Genomic DNA, 27,181 nt, shown 5'->3' with positions numbered 1-27,181 from the left:
TCCCAGCACCCACACAGCAACTCATAACTGCCTGTAACTCCAGTTTCAGGGGATCTGACACCTTCACATAGACATACGTGCAAAGAAAACAGGAATGCACATGAAGTAAAAATAAATAATCTATTTAAAAAGTAGATTAAAAGAGGATGGGCAGGAGAGACAAATGACTCAACTTGATAATAGATCTATTATTCTCTAATGCATTCCAGAAATAGAACTAAGGCCATGCTGAATGGATCTAGCAAACATAAGTTTGTTCATAGCACTGACAGAACAAACTTTATTAAACAATAATACATAAAAAACCCTACCCTCAATGATACCACAAGGATATTTTAGACAAGAAGTACTTTACAAAGGGATGAGTCCTTTAAAATACCTTTAAATTATTCAAGATTAGAAAAAAGAACTAGAAAGTTTTAGGTATGAAACTGAAGAAATAAACAGGACAGGAAAACCATTTACCAGTCAACGCAGCTACCACTAGGTGTCACTCTGGTATAACTTTCTTAACTAATTTTAGCCTTACGTTTTAAATCTTGGTTCTATCTACCTGGTAATAACGTCAAAAAGGGTGGGGGAGGCATTATCTTATTAATCAGCTCTTTTCTATAGAAAAATTAACATTTATTCAATTCCTGAAAACAGTAAGACATTCTATAACAATTATATTCAGGTCACAAAAATTACAGTGTCTATTTTCAAATGTCCTATTATGGGTAAGCTAATCTATATAAACACACACCCCTACACTCTTTTTATGCAGCCAATCATTTCCTCAATAGGTATGACTGTGCCATACTATGAATGGAGAAAGAAATTTTAAAATTAGATCTTTTCTTCTAAGATTAAGAAGTTAACACTCAGAAGGGAAACCTTAAACACAAAGAAAGAATTGCTCTTTAAGATCCACTTTTTAAAGTATTCAAATTACTCCATCCACGGAGGTTAAGAATGGCATCACAGAGGAGATTTCACACAAGATCCTGAAGCCTAAAATGGAGGGTTCCAGGAAAGTAAAACAAATACAATGTGAGGGATGGGAAGTAACTTAAACACACACCAAGGTATTTGTGATTTAGAAAAAGTATACTAGGCTGAATATGGAAACAAGAGAGGAAAAGGAACATATGTAAATTACATAGAGAAATTATTTTAGTTACATATGAGAGAAACCAACTCCTGAACTGTAACAAAGGAGGTGCAAATAGAGATTCAAACAGTAAATGGCAGAACGTGTCAAGTTTAGCAAATCAAATGCAGTGGAAAAATAAGTCCTAAATATTATCTACTAGTGTGCCTTGCATATTTATGCCAAAAGTAGCAAAGAGAAGGTTCATGACATGAGTCCTGACTGGCATCTATTTAATTGTGAGAGAATAACTGTGATACAGAACAAATATAACTAGACTATGAAGAGATACATGAGTAATACATATCACACAGTAACAATATTTACCTTATAAAGTATTTTGAATTAATTAGAGTAGGTGAATGTAACAATAATAATTAAAGAAATAAAGGTCATGAACTAAAAGAGAGAGCAGAGGGAACATGGGAGGAGATGGAGAGAAAGAGAAAAGGTGACAATAACCTAAGCAAAGTACTCATGTATGAAATTCTCGAAAATATAAAATTTTTAACTGAAGATACTCAAGAAGCAGAGCTTTTAAGAGGTAATTTAGTCAACAAAGGCCCCACTTCTGTGAAAGAGATTATTATTAAAGTGCTTAACAAAGACACTCCATTCCTTTTGCCTTTTCTGCCTTCTGTGATGTAAGGTCATGGTACTCATCACCTCCAGAGAATACATAAAGTTCCATCCTAGAAGCAGACAGAAGGCATCACTAAACTGTGAACCCACCAGTGCCTTAATCTTAAGACTTCCCAGCAGAAATATGAAAAAATTAATTTTAACGTTCTTCACAAAAATTAATTATGCTTATCTAATTGTAGCAGTACAAAACAGATACAACAGAATAAAAATGAGTATGCTTTAGTTGCAGGATTGGTATGCAATGTACTCAATAATTACAATATTTTTTGAAGCTCCTAGGTGTTTAGTTTACAGCAATCCTAAAACAGTGTATCTACAGAACTGTGAATGTAGCTTGGCAGTTAAGTGCTTGTCAAGTATGTACAGTGCCTTAGAGTAATGCTTTGTATTGGCAAAAACACACAATGAAAGGGAGTTAAAATAGTATATCAAAAATTACTCTTAGCTGGGCGGTGGTGGCGCATGCCTTTAATCCCAGCACTCAGGAGGCAGAGGCAGGCGGATCTTGGTGAGTTCGAGGCCAGCCTGGTCTCCAAAGCGAGTTCCAGGAAAAGGCGCAAAGCTACACAAAGAAACCCTGTCTCGAAAAACCAAAAAAAAAAAAAATTATTCTTGAACTTAATCTCACCACAATATATATTCAAATTAGAGTACAATAATAACCTATACGAGAAAGTATTCAATTCAATGTGCTTTTTTTTTCCCCCTTCTTGTTGATAGTCAACTCAAAAGAAAATAACTATGTAAACTTGGCATTTGCCTACTGTATGATTCACTTATGAAGGCTTTCTGAAGGTAATTCTTACCAACAGTACAGCTGTCTTCAAGCACCACATCAACGTTCCTATCTCTGTACTCCACTCTGAAGTCCAGCATTCGAGGCTGCCTTTCCACAATCTGCCTGGATGGCATTACAGGTCGGAACGCTGACGAGGAGGGGGTTGGAGCTGGAGCAGGGTGACTTGCTGGATCAAACGTGGGTCCTGGCATGGTCTCACCTCCAAAGTCACTAAAATGTTGACAGGAAAGAAAAATTATCACTAGTTCATTACACAATGCCATCAAGGATCTTCTCCACTGGCTTGCATGTTCTTCCTATCAATTTGCCTACACTTGTGGTAAAGCCAAGTTCTATTTCTTCTAATAAATCCTTAGCAATGGCCAACAGTCACATTGTTTTCTCTCCCATCCTCACCTATCTACTCTAACTAATACCTTATATCATTTACAACTGGATTTTTGCCTTATGTTGCCATGTTAGTCAAACATCATTTTAAAATGAGAATTAAAAAGTGTCTTAGGCTGGTGAGATGGCTCAGTGGGTAGGAAGGAGCTCTTGATATCAGACCTGATGAACTGTTTCATCCCAAGAACATATGATAGAAGAAGAGAACCAACTCCTCCAAGTTGTCCTTTGGTCTACACACACACACACACACACACACACACACACACACTTTTTTCAAATATTTAAGTGTACTTTCTAGTCACTCTCAATAAATCATTATTTGACTTGCTACTTCTATTTTCAACAAAAAAACTACTTTGAAACTTCTTTAAATTTTAATTTTTCTTCCTCACTCCTAATTTTAAAAGATGAATTTTTGTTAAGAAAATAGAAGCCATCAAAGAGACTTTTCTTAATACTGAATCCCCAATCTAACCCACATACATGTTTTCACTCTTTCCTCTTACAAAATAGAGGGGACATATTTCTCCCTATGTGTGCAAAATCTACTCAGTTTTACTCTAGAGATTACCCCCTGACTTCCTTTATAATATCTTTGTCACTTTAGTATATAATTTTAATTTGTTCAATCTTTTCTTTCTTAACAAAAACTGACTAAGGTGATGAAATCGATGACGAACTCTGGGAGAGCTAACAACAAGGACTGTAAGAGTGCTCCTTCTGACTCTATTGAAGAGGTTACAGAGGAAAACGGCAACCTCAGTTTTTAGTGTTCCGCTGAAGTCATAAAAGTACAAAGTTCTGAATATGGCCCTTTATAAAGAGTTTATTATTTCTTCTAATAACAGGTATGACCTTGCTGAGAATGAGTTCAATTAATTTGGGAAACTACAGAATTACAGTGGAAGTTGAACATGCATATTTTCTAAATCTCTTGTGAAAGCTAAGGTACTATTTTAGAAAGAATGAGAACCCAAAAAATAGAATAAAGATACCTTGCAGACTCATATAAAAGAATCTTAAACCCTGAAATCTGAGTCTCTTTTATGCTCATACTCCCATGACTAAGAAGACCAAATAACTTCTTTTTTTATTAATTTATTTATTTTATGTATTTTCACATCATGTATCTTGATTCTATTCATTTCCCATCCCTCCGCTCCTGCAGCCCACCCATCCTCCCATCTCAAATAAAACAAAATTCAAGAGAAAAAAAAATGAAGAAAATAACATAAGAAAAACTAAAAAGGGGGGAAAGGAATTAAAAATCTCATCATGGAAGCTGTAGTGTGACCCAACAAGTCACACCATATACTCCTTAATCCATACATCTCTACTTGCAAGCATTCACTGCAAAGAGTCATTGGTCTGGTTCGAGGCCCCTGTTCTCCAGTACACATTCGATGTTTGGGCCCCCATTAGGACTCTTCCTAGACATCCTGCCACAACACAGTGCACCAAATAACTTCTAACTGCTTGGAATTTCTTGTAAGTCTCTTCCTTTGGGCAGTTATCTTGAAAAGGAAGTCCTATTTCCAACAAAAACCCTTAAAGTCCCTTGTTGCCTCTAAAATCAGATCTACACATACTCTAAAGGAACAAGTAAAGGGTTTTAACTGAGAGATTATTTATATCCAAAGCAACTGTAACTTTGAAAATTCTATCAGCTAAATCCTGGGGATAGAAATAATATTAAGTATGTTAAACTCAAATAATTTGCATAAGGAAAAACAACAATTTAGCTTGAGTAGCTGTAAATACCTCTAACAGTCTGCTCACAGACTGGAAAAAAATATTATTCTCAAAAAAATATGCACATAGTAAGGGTGTGATGTCCAAATCTGCCTAGCATATTATGAGTCTCAAAGAGTGAAAGAAACAAGTGTGCTACAATGGATAGATACACGTAACTGGGTAGAGATAGCTCTGGCTTTCCTACTTTTTCTCTGAAGTCCCCCTCCCTCTTCCACCAAGTGAAAGGGTAGGTGAACCATCTGATAACCTCCATTACAAAAGTCATAGCTTTTTCTCTTCCTCTTCTCAGCACCTGAGGCAAGCTTCCTCTAGGCAGCTTGATTACCTATACTGTTGCTTTTCTCTTAGAAGTCTAGTAAGTCCTCAAGATTAAAAAAAAAAAAAAAAGTGTGTGTGTGTGTATGTGTGTGTGTGTGCAACTTGTAGACAACCTAAAGCTATTAACAAATAATTGTGCATATATTTTTATTCTCTATGATTAATTTGCAAAGCACCATGACAAGTATAGAGTACACAGTACCTGTACCTCATTTTCCTAAAATTTACATCAATTATCCCGCTCACTGTCATAACAGTCAGTTCTGAAGAGCTTCTAGTAACCTAAACAGTATACAGAACAGCATTGCACTGTTGATAGTGAGTAATGACCTAAAGAACAGAACTGCTGGTAACTCAAAATTCTGATCCAACACACAGGTGCTGGAGATCAAAAGATACATGCATTACAAAAATGAAGGAAGTGAGCAAGAGCAAGTATATACAGCTCAGTGATGGAGCACATGTCTCATGCAAGAGGTCCTAGGTTCAATCCTCAGTATTTGAGGGGAGGGGAAAAAAAAATCAGTCCTTCCACCTTGGTGATGTTTCTAGAGTCCAATAGTAAAAAACAAGCCAAAGGCCTACTGCTATGCTTTGCATTTTCCATCCACAACTAATTAACAGGGAAAGAAATCACTTAGACTGGAAGGAGAAAAATTAGACACATAAAACATACTGGAGCAAAACAAAACCAGACTGCTACAACACTACACTCTGAATAAAAGATACATGTGAAAAGCTGCAGTGACAGAAAGGGTGCCAATGTGTAAAAGTTGAGGCTGCTCACAGGTTAGCCACTCAGAGATAACCTAACATACAAATCTTTGTTGAATCATGTGCAATATGAGGTTAATGTTTTGTCAAGAACATGAAAATATTTGATTCTAAGGTGAATGTTCTTCACATCCTACTCGCTGAAGAAAAGGCTCTTAATACAGTGACAAGACACTGGTTAATTAGCTCTTTTCCACTTTCTGTCTGGGGTTACTCATATATAATGAGGTCATGCCAAGAAGGGTAGTAAAGTGTGAGCATAGCTAAAGCTGAACCTGGAGAGAAGAGACTAATATCAAGGCCATAATACACAAGAATCTTATAACTGATTAGTAATAGGTAACATCTGTCTTCAATGAAAAAGACTCTTTGGAATATAAATTGTTGCCGGGAGGCAGTGGCGCACGCCTTTAATCCCAGCACTCGAGAGGCAGAGCCAGGCGGATCTCTGTGAGTTCGAGGCCAGTATGGTCTACAGAGTGAGATCCAGGACAGGCATGAAAACAACACAGAGAAACCCTGTCTCTCTAGCTAGAGAGTTTTCTCTCCGGGTCCCACCAAGCCCCGGCAGTCCACAGCCCACTTATAAAATAATCACTCAGAAGCTTATATTACTTATAAACTGTATGGCCGTGGTAGGATTCTTGCTAACTGTTCTTATATCTTAAATTAACCCGTTTCTACTAATCTATAAGTTGCCACATGGCTTGTGGCTTACCGGTATCTTTACATGTTCCTTGTCATGGCAGAGGCTGGCAGCATCTCTCTGCCTCTCAGCCTTCCACTTCCCAGAATTCTCTTCTCTGTTTGTCCTGCCTATACTTCCTGCCTGGCTACTGGCCAATCAGTGTTTTATTAATAATCAATCAGAGCAACACATTTGACATACAGAACATCCCACAGCATGTCTCAAAAAAAAAAAAAAGTAATATAAATTGTCTTCCTTGATGTCAATGATGGTTCCAGTATCACCATTTATAAGTTTAGGAAACACTTTATCTATCTATGGTTTCCCACATACAGTATGTCTAAGGAACTCATTTCCACAGCAGAGGAATTGCAGCAATGAGCTCATGTATGAATGCGATTGTCTTCTCTTAGTTAGCTTAAAAGAACAGTGACTTTCTAAACACTCAATTGATAGAGGATACAAGATATGACCTTCAAATTGAAGGCTCCCTCTTAAAGAATATGGCATATTCTTTATATTAGTGACAAAAATACCATACTTATCAAACTACCAGAAAATGTTATAGGAACTGAGCAGTGGTTGTAGTTATTTGACTATGTCCAGTAAATTTTTGTTTTCTGCAATTTGGACAATGGTGATTCAGAGATTGCAGATCTCAGAGGTATATAATGTTTTCATAACACTTCTACTGAATCAGAAATTCAGAATATCAGCTGGTACTGAACCACCAGTAATGGAGAGGTATTAGCTAGAGTTATCACTATTACCAATCCTGATTACCAAGGGAAAAATCCTTGGGTTAGTATTACACAGCTGATGCTGTTTGCAGCCCAAAAGACTTCGTGGACTATGTCCAGTTAAGAGTTACTGGAAATTTACAACTAATAAAAAACAGATTCATTAAGGATATTGATTTTTCAAAAATGAAGGTTTGTGATGTTCTACCAGGTAAAAAAAATACTAAAAACTAATGATGTTGGCTAAAAATAAGGAACACAGACTAAAGGAAAAGAAAAAAAACTAATAACAGCAACTACAGTTTTATGACCATTAACAGAATTCAGGCCTTTAGTAGCCCAAGCACATGTGTGCGCACACGCATCCACACATTCTTCTTTCAGTCTGAATATTAATGCTATCAATAAGAACCTACCAGCAGCAAGTATACCAATAATACTACTCACTTTATTGTAATATCATTCACAAAAGTCAGTTTTTTTTGTGTTCTTAATTTTTTAATTGTACATGGGAGTGTGTTAGCGTCTTTGCTGCTGCTGTGATAAAATACCCTGACAAGCACAATTTAAGGGAGAAAGGGCTTATTTTAGCTCCTAGGTCCAAGCTGCAGGCTATCACAGCAAGGAAGTCAAGGCAGCAGGAGCCTGAGGGAACTATTCCTATTACATCCATAATACAGAACAGAGAACAATAAATTAAGCATGCATTCCTATGCACAGCTCACCTTCACTGCTCTTACACAGTTCAGAATCCTCCTCCTAGGGAACAGTGCTGCTCATTTTTAGACTGGATCTTCTTAGATCATTTAATATAATCAAAATAATATCCTACAGAAATTCTCAGAGGCTAAACTCAATGGAGATAATCAAAGGTGTACCCAGAGGCTTGCTTTCCAAGTACCAAGTTAGCAAACAATAGTATCCACACAGTGTGCATGTGTTTGTGTAGACACACATGCCACAGTGCCTGTGTGGAGGTCAGAAGACACTCTGTACAATCAGTTCTCTCTTCCACCTTCAGGTAGGTTCCCAGCTGTTTGCTTCCCCAGCCCCTTTGTGTTTCTTCTCATTCACACTATTTTTCACTCTATTTTATCTTAGTATCTACTGTTTTGCTCTTTCAACCTCCTCCCCATCTTTATAATTGATTCCCTCCATGAAACTCTTTCAATTTTACATAGTTGAAATCCTCCATCCAGTATTTTTGGTTATTGATCCTTAATAAACATGTCTCAAAAATATTTTTCTTTCATTTTTAAAATAACCAACATATCATTTGACTTCCTCCACTATACTTTTCCTTTTTGGGTTCTTTTGGTTTGAGGGAGGATTTGGTTGGTTGGTTGGTTGGTTGGTTTTTTGAGACCACTATACTTTTCTAATCAAAAATTATTTTAAAAAAATAATAAAGGCACTAGAAAAAGGTGGAAGCGTGGGTAAAGCCTAAAAATTTAGAAAGGAGAAAAAGAAAAGACAATATTAGGTAATGAGGAAGAATGAGAATAGGCAAAAAGATCCATGAATCATGAAAGTATAAAAAGCTAGTATTTTTTCCAGTTTTGACTCCATCATAGTTTTGTTTTTTTAATAGCTGATAGGTAAATTCAGCTTTCTGTGTATTGAAGAAGCAAGAACCATCTTTGCCTCCCAAAAGAATTGAATATATGTTTTTGAGGCAAGAATTGTGAAAGTTGGGCTTTCTTTTTTAACTCCATTGATTGATAGCACAAGAGGAATTGGACATGACCAGTCACTGAATATGTTTGTCACATTGACCCATTTAGAGAAAGGTTTTCTTTTTAATGTGTTCTTGGGGGAGAGGTTTTAGAACCTGAAAATTTCCCCTTATTCTACTGCTTACAACTATATCAATCATTGTTATAGTATTACTAAATATGTAAAATATAGTTATACATAAAATAAAATATGGTTGAAACAAAGAAGATCATTTTTAAGAGACATTGATGGGGGGGGATCTATTTCAGGTCTAAATCTCAGCCAGAGGAGTGCTCAGCTTTCTCTACAAAACACTCAGGCTCCAGGAGGTAGTAAGGAAAAGGCTAATAGGAACTCTGCATTTGCTTATTATTCCAACTTTCAGAAGTTCAATCCATGGCAAAGTCTCTAGGTACACCTCTCAAATAAAACCACATTTATTTTCAAGACAAATTTATAAATCAATTCAGATTGTTTTAATGGACATTTTACTAAACCAGAATACCTGGGCACTTACACATTCTGAAGGTTTAACATTATATATTCTAAAAGAGTAACACTCAAGATTTGAAAATAAACCTGTCTTTCCTAAATGTGATTATGCTAAGCAATAAACAATGAGTATACTACATACTTTTATGGGTCATGAAATAAGTAACTGATAAATAAATGCTCTTCCCTAGTGTAAGTAAAAAAAAAAAAATTGTCTCTGGAAATAGCATATGAGGTACTGCACAACATTCTCAATGAACTATTTAGAATACCTGATATCCATGTACAAACTTGATGTTCACTTACAAGAGAATGAGTGACTGCATAAGTCACAATCATTAAAAACACACTGTGGTATCTGTATGTTACCCTATTGAGACAGTCCAAGAAGAAAGGTCAAAGGACATGCTGAACCAGAAGATACTCCCTACTCCAGCAACATCATTCTGAACCATCTGGGTCAAGTCACTTACTAGCCTTAACTATGAATCAGGGATAAAAGTTTCTATCTTTATTAGTATCTAACTAAAATGACTGTAAAAATAAATTTGGGAGACAAAGATATTATATACATGTGCTGAATTTCAACTTTCTTACCCAAAGGAAAGTATCTTAAAACACAAGTTATGACAGATCATGCTTACTGATCTTCCAGAAAAAAGAACAATAAAGAAAGGGCATAACTTTTTTTTAAATTTCCCTTTCTAATTTTTAAGTGTTATTGATTGAGTGAGTGAGCGAACGAGCGAGCATGCGTGCATGCGTGCGTGCGTGTATCCAACAGATCAAGTGGAGGTCAGTGGACAAACTGTGGAAGCTGGTCCTCTCTTTCCACTATGAGGGTTCCAAGAATAAAACTCCAAAAAGTTTTATAACCTCTGGCCAAAAGAATTACATCTACCAGTGTCCAGCAACTATTTACTATCAAAACTTCTGTATCTCATGATAGTATCTTATAATATACAAATTTCAATATATATAAATAGAATAGATAATGTGATGGTTATCTTTAATTATCAACTTGACATGATCTAGAATCACCTGGAAAAGAATGTTCATTAAGAAACTGTCTAGATCAGGTTGGCCTGTGGGCATTGCTGTGAGGGACTATCTTGATTATGTTAACTGATGTGCGAGGATAGAAGTGAGCTAATAAGCCCTTTCTCCCGTAAGTTCTTTTGGTTGGGATATTTTATCTCAGCAAGAGATATAAACCTGAGATGCATAGAAATACTAAACTATTTGATTTTGCTCTTCTGTTAAAGTATAAACTAAGAGTCAGTTCTATATAAGCTATGTTTACCTTAAATCAAGGATACAAAACCCTTTTAAGTGACTACATGCATATCTAGCAATGTGTCTTCTGCTTTTAGTGCTAACTATGGAAGAATTCAAGAAGGGCTCTTTTATTTTCCTTTGAAAATAAGACACACAAGAGCTATTTTCAGTTATGTAAATTCACAGTGATTTTAAAACTAAAGAACACAGGAAGGAAACAGTTGAGAAATTTATTAGACACAACTTACTTTCTTACACAGGCATGATTCATTCTTCAGAAAGAAGCAAAGAAAGCTAATAAAACCCAACTCTGATCAAATTTAGACCCTAAATACTATTGTATTTACTAGAGGATACTAAATTTCTCATCACAAAAAAAAAAAAAAAGCAAAAAACGTCATCTGTAACAAGAGAGGTGGAAGGCTTACAGGGAAAAAGGATGTCTGCAGTTACCACAGCAATGCTATGAAGTCCAGTATGTCATCTTCAGCGCTCACTGAGGAAACAGTGGCACAGAATGTGGTAACAGCACTTAGTCAAGATGACACTGGAGTGCTACTCAGTAGTCTACAACTTTCTAAACCAAATTTATAAAAGTGAACAATCAGACTGCAACCCACAGAACCATGAGGCTATATATATAGCATGGGGGAGCCTAGGATGACTATGGCTTATAAGAATTTATACTGTATCAAGTTGACAATAGAAAAGTTAATTAATTAATTAATTAATTAATTTAAAAAAAAGAATATCAGACTTAGACCACAAAATATTTAAAAAAAAAATAAGTGAACATGAAGGAAGTTCCTGTAATTAACTGGTTTGCTTTTCTGGGACAAGAGCTTCAATAGAGCTAACTGAATGCTTTTAAATCACCCTTCCAACCAAAACCAAAAAAGCTGTGGTACAGACTCTGGATATCAGCCATATTTACTCTGGATCAAATATGTGACAAATTTTAAGGGTGAATTGGAAAATAGCTTTCCATTAAATCATTAAAAGTGGTATAGGCAACAAGCAGATTTTTGCTTCCATCCTAAATACAGTTTCCTACCAAATATAGCACAATTTTGCAAATCAGGTTGAATTTTTTATGCTGTTACAACAGTGCTTTTCTTCCTCTCCACAACTTTATTCCTAGTCCACCATTTCTGCTTGCCTCATCCGCACTTAGCAGAGCATGCTTCCGTGACTTAGAAGTCCCAGGCACCAAAACTCAAGCCAAGAGTCTAAACTAAAAGAACAGAAGGGGCAAATATCAAAAAAATTAAACTATGCTTGGAAGGGAAAATTGTTTTATCTCCTCTGACTTTAAACTGTGTTATTTTAATCCAGAAATCTCCCACTTTCAAAGGGAAAAAAGAAAAAAAAAATCACCCACTTCTTTTTAAGCATGTTTTAAATATTATAATTCTCTCTTAGGATCATCTTCCAATTTTACCTGTAACAAAGACACAAAGCCAATAAAACATGTTAACAGTTCAGATACAGTAATAGTTCTGTGCTCTGGGATGTGTTATTATTAAAGAGGTACTGAAACTGTTACAAGTTGTCCTGAGTTAGAAAGCCTCAATTGTCAGGTGACAACCATACTCTGAAGCTATTGTGCCATGTCTTGTTTTCAGTTCCTTCCATCTTAAGACTAAAAAGATGATTTCAGAAAAAATAAAAATCACCAAATAACTCTAAAAGTTTATATTCTCCAACTGGCAAAAAAATATAGATTTTCTAGTAAAAATAAGACTTCCCGTGTCTGTACTACCAGCACTTGGGACACAGAAGCAGGAGAAAGAGTGATTTAAGACCAGATATAGCTACACAGGGAGCTCAAGACAAGACAGGTATATACAAGACCCTGTTCCAAAGAAGAAGGGCAGAGGACTGGTTGAAAATTTTAGAGAAATAACTAACTTCAGAGAACTAATTAACAGATGATATAAAAGAACAACGCCTGTTTTAAATGAACTTACTGACCTAAAGTTTAAAGCTCCACTAAAAGGTGAGCCCAGGAGCTAGCATTATGGAGTTGGCTCAGCACTTAAGAGACAGCTGCTCTTGCAGAAGACCCACATTTGGTTCCCAGGACTCAAATGACAACGTACAACTACCTGAAACTTCAGTTCCTGTTCCACAGTACCCTATGCTGTCTTCTGGCCTGCCTCTGCAGGCACTGCATGCAAATGCTACACTTACATGCATGCAAGCAAAAGCATTCATACACATAAATTAAGCATAAATCTTTTTATAAAGAGTGAACTCCCAAAATTGGTAAATTTTTCTTCTTCATTTTGATAAACTGTCATCAAATCATTAAGTGCTTTGTAACATACCTTTGTAGAATGCCATTTTCCTGGGGTATTACACCATTGATAGCTGCCTGAAACGGGAAAAAAAGGGGGGGACAGAATTTAACAAAATAGGTAACTGAGCTAACAAAATGAAGAATGCCATTTAAAAAAAGTAAATACACTTGAAATATTTATTTAAACAAAATACTGAATGTTCTCTTAGCAATAAAAAGCATCTTCTGTTAAGTGCTTCTACCTTACCGTAATAAAATATAGTATTTAGAAAGCTTTTCATTAAGACTCTTATTTTTCCTTTGGAGAATTATTCGTGTCCATAATGCTGTTGGAACTATGTCAATAATGATGGCACTGCATAAACCAATCAGAGTCTCCAAGGAGTATGGACCTTGAGTGAATTGAAATTGACCAATCAATACTATGTTCTTCTAACAAAACTACTCAAAAGGTAATTTTTCCTAAGTCAAATGTTTGACCAACTGTCTACTGGCTTCCCTAATAGCCTGGTTGTTCAAAAGTTCTTTCAAATCTGTGAGCTTCTTTTCTTCACACTTCTGATAATTTCTGCTTTCTACCTCCCCATTCCCACACATTCCACTTTATATTCAAATGATTCAAGTATAATCTGAGGTGTTAAAAGGTGAGTCTCTAGTTTGATTGCATATAAATGAAAATAATGCTAAAACTAATACATTTCAAGTATGCAATCAGTACATAGAAAAGAAATTCAAATATCTATTGAAAATAAAAATGATAAATGTATTTCTATGTGACAATATGCATTATTAGCAGATCAAATTAAATGGTAGAACTAAATCTTGCAAATTCCATGTTTGGAAAGTTTATGAAAGAGAGTAATAATTATTGCAGTATTAGCTTTGTTTCATCAACTATCTACTTTTTTCCATTTCTGGAAAATCCTGAAAGTACAGAAATCAATGCATTTTTTTCAAGTTGTTTCCATGCAATATGTAAGAATTCAAATAATTTCAAATTACGTAAGCAACAGATATTTAACACACTGGTATTAGTACTTTAGCATTCACAATTCCCATCTTGCCATCATGTCAATTCTTCCAACACAATAAAAATGTCCTTCCTTTCATTTATACTGACCCCTTATATACAATCTAGCATGAACCTAGCCAACAATATTTTTAGCTAATAACCTAGAACTGTCTGGGCACTAACACAAGAGTTGTGAATAAGGCAGAATCCTATTATTCTCATGGATTATGCCATAAGAAGAAAGGTATTCTTATTACAATCTTATCCCCATAGTAGCATTATCATTTATATCAATGTGAACTTCTAAAGTCTATCTCTCAATAGCTGTGATGTAGGCAATTTCTAGCTTCTGCCTCATTTATACTGTTAGTCTAGCGAGCTATAAGAAAGAAAATGAGATGAAAATTTCCCTACTTACATAGTGGCAAGTTAAAGAAATAAGAGTAGATATAAATGTCCACACTAAAATAGAGGTCTAAAATAGAATATGAGATTATAATTATAAACTAATGTGGCAGCTGAAAAGATAGCTCAGTGGTTAATAAGAGTCCTTGATAGTCTTGTAAAGGACCCAGGTTCAGTTTCTAACACCTACACTGGGTAGCTCACAACCCCTTTTAATAACTCCAGTTCCAGGAGATCCAATAGCTTCATCTGGCCTCAGAGGGTCCTGTACAAATGTGGTGCACATACATAAAAGCAAGAACACACACATACACATAAGTAAAATTAAATAATTTTTCAGTGAGTCAATATGTCCTCAAAAAGACTCCTAGTAACATTTAATTCTTTCTGAAATGAAAAGAAAATCGTTTTTCTTAAGTATTTTTAAATTTTCCTAACTATAAAAGGTTATTTATTGCTAACAACCAATTACATTTAAGTTCATTCTTATAAACTTTTCTTCTAAATTACTATTTTTAAAATATTTTAAAAGATCTTTTACTATTTTTAATTGTGTATATGCATGTGTGCATGAGAGGGTGGATATGTGCATATGATTGTAGGTACCTACAGAGGCCAGAGGTGCCAGATTCCCTGGAGCTGGGGTTACAGGCAGTTATGAGCTACCCAATGTAGATGCTGGGAAATGAACTTGGGTTTTCTTAAAAACATGCACACTATAAACTGCTGAGCCATCTCTCCAGCCTTTACTTTTCAAACATTTTAATATGGCATCTTTCTGTAGACTTTCTTCTTTATATCCAAAATTTAGACTCTGACTGACCTTCTACTCACTCTGGTCTAAACCACCATCACAGTCCCTCTGGAATTGCATTTCCATAGTTTCCAGCCTTGGCCCATACACCTGATCTCTCCACACAGAAGCTAGCATAAATTCAGAGTCAAGTGAAACCCTTTCCCTTTTCAAAAGTGCCATAATACTTTGCCATAGCTGTAAGTCATCCACTTTAAGTATTTGGGGGATAAGTAGCAATCCTACTTTAGATAGATAGCCAAAAGAACTGAAAGTAATCTCAAAGAGAACCCATGTTCAGTCCCACTATTCACAGCAGGAAAAGGCAAAGTAACCAAAATGCTCATCAGTGGATGAATGGGCAAATGCAATGTAGCATGCTAATACAGTAAGTAAAATACTATTTGCTTTTAAAAAAGAAGAAAAGTCTTTCCTGTTATAATATGCACAGACCGAAAATATTACACTAGGTGAAATAAGTCAGTCATACACACACACAAAACAAATACTGTATGTATATACAACTCAATTCATACTAGGCACCTAACAAAAACAGTAGAGTTGATAGACAAACAGAATGGTAGTTGCTGGGAACTTTGGGAAGAAAAAGAATTGTTGCCTAACAGGTATTACAGTTCTAGTATGGGAAGATAAAAGGTGCTTCTGGAGCTCTGCTTCACAACAGTGTAGTATTTTGAATGTTAAATACCCATATTCTAATAGGCAAATCTTCAAACCCTGGTTCTATAATATATATATATATATGTATGTGTATGTATGTATGTGTGTATATATATATATATATATATATATATATATATATATGTATGACTAATCACTGGTCATGTTTAAGTAAAACTGACAAAAATTACATATTCAAGCAGTGCATGTGATGACCTGACATGTACATATATTATAATGATTATCACAACTGAACTAATACACCATTACTCTAATTAGTTGCCGTATGTGTTGCACGCTCATGCTTGTGCATGGTAGAAGGGAAGAAGACACTTACGATCTACTGTCTTAGAATAATTTGAAGAAGTAAACAACACAGGCGGCATTATTGTCTATAACACTACATGGTTTGTATTGGCTCTCTAGAATGTACTCATGGTATAACTGAAAGTTTATGCTTTTTGGTCAATACATCCATTCCCATGTGCGATAAGTAATCATTGGCAACCACCATTCTAACCTGTTGCTAGTAGTTCAGCTTTTTTAAGATTCCACATGTAAGAGATGCTTATCTTTCTGTGTCTGGTTTAGATTGTTTCAATATCCTGAGTAATGTGAATAATGTTATAAGGAACATGGAAGTTTGTTCAGGTTAATTTGATTAAGAATTAAATGACATTTTAAAAGGCAAAGTACTTAACAAAAGTTAGCAATGATAATTATCCATTTTCAATAGTTTTAATTAATAATTAAATTGTTTTTAAATTATCTATTTTATTGTAACAATGCAGAAGTACATAATGTCTGCCTCACACTAAACTAGAAATCCAGATGTGTTTCCTATAGCAAGTTCTGCTCCCAATGAGGTTATTTGGAATGGAGCCCAGAAGTCATTTTTACAAGTTCAAGTGATTTTTGATACAGTCAGTGTTAAAGAAAAGTTTTTAACATACATATTAGGTACCAATAAAAAACATCTTTAGTACACCATACCATACAGAGTATTTTTCCATAAGCTCTCTATTACTTCCAAAGTTACTGAATGTCTAAATGCATAGATCTTTCATAAACCCCTGCTTTAAAATATACTCTTACTAGAGCCAGAACTTCACTGTATTCTAGCTCCATTGTTTACTAGCTATGTGATTTTAAGAGTTACTTAGTTCCTCTCTGCTTCAATGGGGTTAATAATAGTATGTATAGTCTGTAACCAAAATGTTTGAAGGCAAAGGATGGCCACTATAAAGAAATAAGATTGCAGACAGCTTGGTTTTAGAAAAGCCTGGTTTTAGAAACTGTATTATTTTTCTTATTACTGCGACAAAATACTATATAAAAGCAACTGAAGCTTCAAAGGAAGGGTTTATTTTGGCTCACAGATTGGGGACACGGCCCTTCATGACTGGGAAGGAATGGCAGCAGGAAAGTTAGACAGCTTGTCACATTGTACCTCTAAGTCAGGAAGCAGAGGGAAATGCCTGTTGATGTTCAACTGGCTTCCTTTATTCCTGTTTATTCAATCATGGATCTCAATTCATGGCATGATGCTACCCACATCTTCAATGGGTCTTCACTCCTCAGTTAAACCTCTCTAGAAACAATGTTGATTATAATCCTACTATATTTTCTCTGAAAACTACTGACCTAATAGTAAATATAAATAAATATGCAAAAGAGCCAAGAACACCTTAAAAATGATAAAGCCAAGGACCTATACTATTAGGTTATCAAGGGTATTTCTAAATCTACAGTAACTAAACAGGATGGTATTGAAGCAATGATACTCAAACCAATAAAAAAGAGTGGAGAGTTCAAAAATAAGCACACATATAAGGATTCTCAATTTATTGGTTTTGGTTTGGGTTTTGGGTTTTTCGAGACAGGGTTTCTCTGTGTAGCTTTGGCGCCTTTCCTGGAACTCACTCTGTAGCCCAGGCTGGCCTCAAACTCACAGAGATCCGCCTGTCCCTGCCTCCTGAATGCTGGGATTAAAGGCGTGCACCACCACCACCGGCTAAGGTTCTCAATTTGTAACAAAGATATCACTGCAAAGAATAAGTAAAATAATGGTCTTTTCAATAATTGAAAGCAAATCAAATTAAATACTATCAGGAGAAAGAAAAAAAACAAGAAACTTCAGCCCATCCCATACCACATTCAAAATCAACCTCTGTGGCTGAAGACATGGTTCAGCGCTTAATAGCACTTGCTCTTGCAGGGGACCTGGGTTCAGTTCCCAGAACCTACATGGTGGCTCATAACTATCCTTAACTCCAGTTCCAGGGAATCTGATGCCCTCTTCTGATCTCTGCTGGCATCAACCAAACACATGGTGCACCATACATGCAGGCAAAACACCCATACACATAAATAAATCTAAAAAAATTTTTAATCGATCCCAATGAATTACAACTCTAAATATAAAAGGCAAAGCAATAAAGCTTCTAAAAAAAGAAATACAAAACATCTCCATGTGCACAGGGTAGACAGAGATTTCATTCATAACACAACCCAAAAATCAAAATCAACAGAGGAAAAAGTTACAACTGAACTATAATAACATTACTCATTCTTGTTCATTAAAAATTTTCATTAAAAGAGCAAAAAAGCAGAACAGAATGGGAGCTCTTTGCTCATACAACAAAGAGCTCTTATCCAGAAAATATAAAGAACTCTTGTGAATCAACAGGCAAACACCTAACTCAAAGGAAAAAAAAAAATAGAAACAAACTTAAACAAAAAACTGAATAGGCACTTAGAACGAATTAAATACCCATTATTAACAAGAGAAGTATAAATTAAAACCACAACAAAATGATTCTATAACTTAAAAGAATAGGAAAAAAATAAAATGAATGGCATCTACAGCAAGAATATGTAGGGTACCTAGAACTCATACTCTGCCAATAAGTATGGGTGTGCTGGTTAGTTTTTTTTGTCTGTCTGGTTTTTCTATTTGTTTGCTTTTTGGTCAACTTGACAAAAGGGAAAGTCATTAAGAAGTGAAAACCTCTATTGAGACTGGTCTGTGGACAAGCCTTTGGTGCATTTTCTTAATAAATAATTGATGTGGGAGGGCCCAGTCCATTGTGGATAGGTGCTACCTCTGGGCAGGAGATTGTGGGCTATATAAGAAAGCAGGGTAAACAAGCCAGTAAGCAGCACTCCTCCATGGTCTCTGCTCAAGTTCCTGCCTTGGCTTCCCTCAACAATGGACTGCAACTGGGATGTGTAAACCAAATAAACCCTTTGCTCCCCAAATTGCTTTTGGTCACGGTGTTTATCACAACAACAGAAAGCAAACTAAGATAATAAGAAAATTTGCACTGACAACCACTTTTGTGAAATTTCATGTAATGTAACAAGAGTGGGTGCAGGGTTTAAAGGGAAGAGTATTACTCTAAGAGGCTGTATCCTGAAATCAAAGTGCATAATGGAACCAGACCACAAAAATGGCTCATGTTGGCTTAGCCAGAACATACAAAAGGAGAGAGCATTAGTCTTTGTTTGTTCAATGAGATCTTACAGTTTTGCTCTCACAGCATTACCTACTATGATTACTAACAAATGTGCTGGCTGTTCACCGTAAGCTGATTCAACCCCTAACTAAGCATTGGCATTTAACCTCAACACTGCTAGCACCCATCTGCTGCCGTCCTCCACACATTACACAAGCAGGCTCGTCTGCCAGAGTGAGTAGGAAACAGACTGCTGCTTAGGATTAAAGGCTTTCAAAGGCTTTCAAAGGCAACACCCCTACCGAAGGGCACATTTCTCTTCCCGAGCAGTCTGTACTGCTGAGAGGAAACATCAATAAACCAAGAAACTACCCACATGACTTCTCATTTTTCCTGTTCCACTTGTTCCATCTAATTTTGGGCAGCTCAAGTGTATCCTGCTACTGAGCTGCCAACTGCCTAACTAAGAGCCAGCATTTCAGTTGTTTAAAACTCAGGAGCCAAACTGCTTTTGCTATATATAGCAGTGAATAAAATAATGAAAGTGCTGCCCTGAAACAAAAAGCATTATCAGTAGCTAGAAAGAAATTACAAGGTTACAAAATGAAGAATGGTACCACAGTCTGCATACTGGATGTTCCCACATGTTAAAGGCTTTTATTGGGAAGTAGTAGAATCACTTGAGGATCAAAACTTGCCGGGTGGTCCTAAGGTCATGGGACGGCACACCCCGGAGGGAGATGTGAGACGCAATCACTTTCTCTTTCTTGCTTGCTCCATAACTAATATTCCTCTACCTAGTGCTTCAGCCAACCATCAGGCACTGCTCACTGCAAGTCCAAAACGAAAAAGACCAATTGATCATGGACTAGAACCTCCAACACTATGCCAAAGTCAATCCTGAAGCTATCTGGAGACTAGATAAAAGTCATCTCATACCTTCATGATTGAGGAAATTTCAAGGATTTTGGTAGTTCAAGGATCAAAACCAAGTATTTTGTCAAAGTGAAACTGTTACATCACTACCAATGTGTCACCTATCTTTTCAAAAACTTTGTATATGAAATCATAAAATCAGAGTTTCTGCAAAATATGAATAAGGAATCAAAAAAACAGTAATATTTTTATTAAATGGATGAGACCACAAAGGCCCAGGAAGGTGCAGTGACTTTCCTGAAAGAGCACAGCAAATAAACAGCTTTGCCAAAACTAGAAATCCAGTCCCTTAATTGCCAACCCAATACTGAGACTAAGAAAAACAAACATAATAATCACAATTTTTATGGGAAAACTGATTCCATGACATTATAGCAAGACATGAAGACAGCAAGCAAGGTTGGAATATGGTTCTGGAACAGAAGGATGGAGACACACACATTCATCCTGGGACGGTCTCAGGAAGACTTCTGTTTTGAAGTCCTAACAGGTTGCTCACCTCATGGTCAATAGAAAGTAAGGAAAGGGAAGGCAGTTCTACATACCATGTTCAAGGACATGTTCCCAATGACCTCACTTCCTCCCGCTAGGCACCCCCTTGTGTTTTGTTTGTTTTAAATGTATTGGTGTTTAAATTTTTTATAAAATATATTTTCTTCATATTATTTTTCCCCCAACTCCTCCTAGACATTGTCTACCTCCCTACCACCCAACTTTCATTCTTTCTCTCAAAAAAAAAATCAAAAAACAAACTAACAAAAAAAAAAACCCTGAAAAAACAAAAAGGCCAAAACATAATGGGTGGTGGGACTCCCGACCAGGACCACACATGGAGTACTCCTGAGCATGGGGTTTGCCCTAAAGTATGGTTTATACACCCAGTGTTTATACTCCCATTGGAGAAAACTGGCTTTTCCTTTCCCGGCACATATCAACTGCAAACAGCTTCTCAGTTACCCTGTTTTTAGGGTGTACCATCTTCATGAATTGATGATGCTTACTTGGGAGGTACATCACAAACAGAGCTGTGAACTGCTAACATTCCTTCCTTGGATGGAACCAGGGAGGATCACTGGCCCTCAACCTGAGTACCCACCCAGTCACTCCTCTCATCCATTTGTTGGCCTTAGGGCCTTGGGGCCCTGTGGACAGGGCCAGAATACATAGGCTGAGGAAGACCAGGGGAAGAGGGCTCTATGTGGCTTTAGGGAGGTCATCATCCATGCTGGGTGAAGATTTCCAGTGTGGCTACTTTGGAATCACCCATTTTCTTGTCCTCACCTATGCTCTCTAAGTAAGCCCAATAAGCTCACTGGATCCCAAGGTTGAACTAACAGAATCATACCTTGGTGGTTTGTCGTTAAGACCTGAGGAAGGAAGGGAGATACTGTTCACACTCCTCCCAGGGTAAGGATTTTAGTGACATAAGGGTTCTACCACTTCCCAATAGCCCCAAGATTATCACTAAGCCTTGAACACATGTCTCTGGAGGATGGGTATCCAAACTATAGCAGGTAGTAATGAGTATTGGAACATGCTGTTAGGACAGACTGCAGCTGCAATTCAATTTTGCAATGTGATTGGTGAGTTGCATAGATACAAAGCATTTAAAAAATAAAAGATAGAAACTATATCATTCAAAGTACTTTCTTTGTCATTTTTATACTATCAATGAAAAGATTGGCTTTTTAGAAAGATCACTCTGTCAACAGTGAGATTTACCTAAAGGTGACAGAAAAGACAGATTAAGTAGATTCTTTCAATAATACAAATTGTGACTTAAGCAATAGCAGTATCTTAGAGAGTAAGAGAAACACCACTTAGATACAGAGAAAGAAATGCAGACTTTAGAAAGATGACCTAAATTCAAATCTCAGGAGTAACCTCTACAATTTAGATGAGATCAATTAACTTCTTAAAGCTCATTTCCTAATCTTTATTATGAAAGCATAAAATTGATTACAATATCTACACATGGTGGTTGCTGAGGGAACTTAAATAAAATTTGTGGAAGTGGGGAACTATTTTTTGAATGTATAGTCTCTCAAAAAAAACTGCAAAATCAATGCTTCAAATAAGCATTTTAAAGATAAATAAAGGATAAATAAGGATAAAGATAAGGTGAATCTGAAATTCAAAACCTAGCAACAGTGAAGATAGAGAAATGAAAAGCTGGTGGTACTTTAAGAAGACAGAAACAAAATCCCTTCAGAAATGAATAAAAATGTAAGATGAAGAAAGAAAAAAAAAACAGATATCAACAAAAATTTAACAGACTGAAAAATGAAAGTAAGCCAAGTGCAGAAGCTCAGGCCTACAGTTAGTCCTAGCACTTGAGCGGCAACAGCTGGAGGATCTACTGTGGGTTCAGGGCCAGGCTGGTCTACACATAAAGTTCCAGGCCTGTGAGGGCTATAGAGAAAGACCTTGTCTCAAAAAAAAGCCAAAATATTTTTAAAGTTCATTTCATTTCCTTGCTCAAAAAATAAAACACTGATAACCTACAAAAAACGCAGTAGCAACAAACTATAATACAATAAACATACAAAATAAAACATTACAATAATAGTGAATCAACTGCTTAGGGAAATACAATTCCAAAATCCAAAAATAGTATTATGAAAGTGCTACTGAATTTGCTGTTTTCTAAAACATAGATCTCTGAGTTCAGAGGCTACTGGAATGCACAATGATACCCTTAATTTTGACATCAGGAGAAATAAAATAAACCTCTTTGTTAAAATAAATACATAAATCAAGCCAGGCAGTGGTGGTACACGCCTTTAATCCCAGCACCCAGGAGACAGGGGCAGGCCAATCTCTCTGTGAGTTTGAGGCTAGCCTGGTCTACAAAGCAAGTTCCAGGACAGCCACAGCTACACAGAGAAACCTTGTCTCAGAAAAAACAAACAAACAAAATTTCTATACAGCTGATTGTCAAAGATTGATCAAAGGTATAAAATAATGCATTTCCCTAGCTGTATTGATGAATCAGTGTAAGCTTACCAAATCTATTTGCAGGTCACTTATATCCATTCAACAACTACATATATCTTTTTTTTATTATTCTCTGTGAACATATAGAGCATATGATGTGTACACATGTATACAGGTGTCCATGAAAATATGCTCACACGCATGTGGTGGAGGTCAGTGGTCAATGTCCATTTTCTTCGATCATTCTTCACCTCTTTTTTTTTTTTTTTTTTGAGACAGGGTCTCTATCTCAACCAGGGCATCAGACTGCAGCGTTACTAACATGCCACCATACCATCCTTTTTATGTGGGTACTGTATATCCAAATTCAAGTCTTTATGCTTGTGCAGCAGGTACTATATATACTAACTGAGCTACCTCCCCAGCCCCAATTACACACTTTCTTTAATGTCGAATTGTGTGTTGGCCTATCTGTCTGTACTGAGTATGAGAACAGGCATCGATTGCTAAGTATTAAAAAAAAAAAGTAGTATAAGGAATGTACTGTTTCAGCTACAAGTGATCTTAAAAAAGTTGTGCTATAGTTACTAGTAGTTAGTTAGTAGTATAAGGAATGTACTGTCAGCTACAAGTGATCTTAGAAAAGTTGTGCTGTAGATAGTTTGGATCTGGAATGTTCCCCAAAGGTCCATGTGTTCCAAGGTTGGGATTGTTGTGAGGGAGGTGGTGAAATTTTTGAGAGACGGAGCCTAACAAAAAGTCTTTAAGAACTGGGAGAATGCCATTAAAAAGGGTAGGAAAGCCAGAGCCCTTCCTTTTCTTCCCTTTTATACCCAGGCCATGTATTCCAGCCAGGATGTGCTGTCCCATCGAAGGCCTAAAAAGCAAGAGAGAATATAGGGGAAATCCCACAGGAAACTTAACAAAAGTAAGCCTTAAGAGATAGAAATAAACATGGCATATTTAAGATTATACACTAACTGATTGAATTATATGTAAATTCATTTACACACTCCATGAAATAAGAAAAGTCATTCTTACAGGCAGGATAAACAGCAGAAGGCTTTTAATATTAAGCTAAAGAAAAAAATCCAAAGTCAAAAATTGAGCTATACAAATAAGGACCCCATTGCCAGGCGGTGGTGGCACACGCCTTTAATCCCAGCACTTGGGAGGCAAAGGCAGGTGGATCTCTGTGAGTTTGAGGCCAGCCTGGTCTACAGAGTTCCAGGACAGCCAGAGCTACACAGAGAAACCCTGTCTCAGGGAAAAAAAAAAAAAAAAGAACCCCAGGGCTGGGGAGATAACTCAATGGGTAAAGGCACTTGCCATATAAGCATATGGATCAGGGTTCAGGTCTCCAGGTACTCATGTAAATAACCAGGATGGCATGTTAGCACACCTGCAATCCCAGTGCTTAAAAGGCAGAAACAGAAGACCTCCCTCACGCCCCCAGAGCACACTGATGAGATACACTGGCTGAATAAGTGAGCTCTTGGTTCAAATTAAAGATACTCTACAGTATCTAAAATAAACAGTGATTGAAAAAGACACCCAACATCAAACTTTGGCTTCAAATGTACTCCCACACTCATGCACCCACACACATTTAAACAAGCAGATACATACACACACACACACACACACACACACACACACACACACACACACAGAGAGAGAGAGAGAGAGAGAGAGAGAGAGAGAGAGAGAGAGAGAGAGAGAGAGAGAGAGAGAGAAAGACAGAGACAGAGACAGAGACAGAGAGAATGAGAATATACCACTATTCAGTTTCCTGTAACTGAAGTGTATATAGACAAAAATAGTTACTTTTACAAGTACATTGGTAGCTAATTCTACAATAAGGGGCATCTAAAGAACTATGTTGCCATTTTTTAAGCATGTGGATAGATTTTAATCATTACTCTTTTTTAAAAAGAAATAAAGCAAGTATATATCTGAGAGAAGTTGAATTCCTGCATAATAGATGAAATTTATAAATAAACATATCTGAATATAAAAACTGCTAAAACATCAAATTAAAAACAAACCTCAAAAATAACTTATTGAAGATGAACACAGCAGAACCTAAGGATATATTAAGAAATATCAATGTATATGTATTTATATATTAACATCTTACTAAAGATAGAGAACTATAAGCCAAAACTTTATTTAAAGTTCTACTACTATTTAGTAGCACTGTATGTTTAAAAATTGATGGCAATAAATACAAAAAATTATACGGGAATTTTAACTGCCACATGCTATTGTCTTTTCCAAGCACACAATGATGTATATCAGTTGACCTTCGAAGCCAGCAGGAAGAACTGTCAAGTCATCACATTTACAGATGCTGCTGAACCACTGACTTTGCAGCAGTGGTATTTTATTTAAACCACTTCCAGTAACAGAAATAAATTAAGATCATAGGGCAATCTGAAAAAATAAGCCTACTTTTAAAGTCAAGCTATTTTGTAGGTTGACAAGCTTTAAAAAGTATTACACACACATAGCATTTGATGGATATGAACAATTTTATAAACAATTCAAACTTTTGTTTTCTTTTAGATATTTAGGTCACAAAGCAATATCTACTAGTACTAGTTCTTTAAGAATTAACATAATGCCTTTAGTTCCCTGGCACTGAACTGAATCCCTACTACTTCATTTAAGTAGTTTAGCTGTGTTCTAAAGTATAACTTAAATAAGTAGTGTTAAATAAATTAAATAAAATAAAAACAGTAAATATAACTCTCCCTTTATATCTGTGGGGATTTGGTTCCAGGAGGACACACATCCCTAGCCCAAGTCCCTTATATAAATAACATGGCATACTTTCTACATACAATGCACTTACATCCTCCCTGTCTTAGTCAGGGTTTTCACTGTTTTGAAGAGACACCATGAACACGGCAACTCTTATAAAGAAAACATTTAATTGGGGCAGCTAGCTTACAGTTTCTAAGGTTCAGTCCATTATCATTTATGACAGGGAGCATGGCTGCGTGCAGGCAGATGTACAAATACAAAAGTGTCTGAAGGTCACTGATTATAGCCAATACTAAATGCTTGGCTGCTTTCTGAGGATAGAGACTCATTATGTCACTTGCTAAACCATTCATAAAACTGCAAGTGTTCATAACACTTTTTAAGTAGAAAAGTAGTTCACATTTGAGAATCTCTACAACCACATTCTGAACAAGGTAGTGATGAAAGATATTGTTCTACCTGATTTTAAGGTAATTATTAAAATAGATTTCTTCAAAAATAAAAAGTAATGAAGGGGAAATGTCAAAACACCTGGATGAAACTTAAAATAGGACAGGTTATATGTGTGAAAACTCTAGTCTTTACTGCTCAGTGTACATGACTTAATTTAAGCTTCTATTAGTACAAAATTATCTTTGGCAACTAGAAATTCCAAGATCAATCAGAAATGTAGATAGCAACTTGTAGTGACATATTGTGTACCCTAATAAAATTTGCCTGAAGATCAGAAAACAGAACAAGCCACTAGACTAAACATAGAGGCCAGGCAGTGGTGGCACACACTTTTAATCTTAGCACTTGGGAGGCAGAGATCAGTCTGGATCTCTGTGAGTTCAAAGCCACCCTGAACTACATAAGACTGACTCAGTCTAAAAGAGAAACAGACCCAGGCAGTGGTGGCACACACCTTTAATCTCAATACTTAGGAATCACAAGCCTTTAATCCTAGCACGTGAGCTCTCATGCCTTTGCTTGGGAAGCACACACACCTTTAATCCCAGGAGGTGATGGCTGGGCAGAGAAAGGTATATAAGGCAGGAGGAGACAGGAACTAAAGGCTCCCTTTCAGCTAGAGGCTTTTTTGGCTGGAGCCTTTCAAGTGAGGACTCAGAGGATTCGTGAAGTTGGCGAAGTGAGCTGTGGCTTGTTCCTTTGTTTCTC

The 27,181-nt window shown here is 36.3% G+C and overlaps 1 protein-coding gene across 1 annotated transcript in view; it reads right to left on the bottom strand.

Annotated features, from left to right (window-relative positions):
* The window catches only part of Faf1 (Fas associated factor 1), a 335,197-nt gene that overhangs the window by 250,242 nt on the left and 57,774 nt on the right, over nt 1–27,181 (bottom strand). Inside the window, exons 3-4 of the mRNA XM_059254707.1 lie at nt 13,058–13,104; nt 2,584–2,786 (exon numbers count right to left, since the gene is read on the bottom strand). Of these exons, the coding sequence (XP_059110690.1) occupies nt 2,584–2,786; nt 13,058–13,104 (250 nt within the window). The remainder of the gene's footprint in view (nt 1–2,583; nt 2,787–13,057; nt 13,105–27,181) is intronic.

The sequence above is a fragment of the Peromyscus eremicus genome, chromosome 2 (assembly GCF_949786415.1).
Source record: "Peromyscus eremicus chromosome 2, PerEre_H2_v1, whole genome shotgun sequence".
Taxonomy (NCBI): domain Eukaryota; kingdom Metazoa; phylum Chordata; class Mammalia; order Rodentia; family Cricetidae; genus Peromyscus; species Peromyscus eremicus.
Note: the sequence above shows the minus strand (reverse complement) of the source record. Positions and strands in the feature narration are given on the sequence as shown.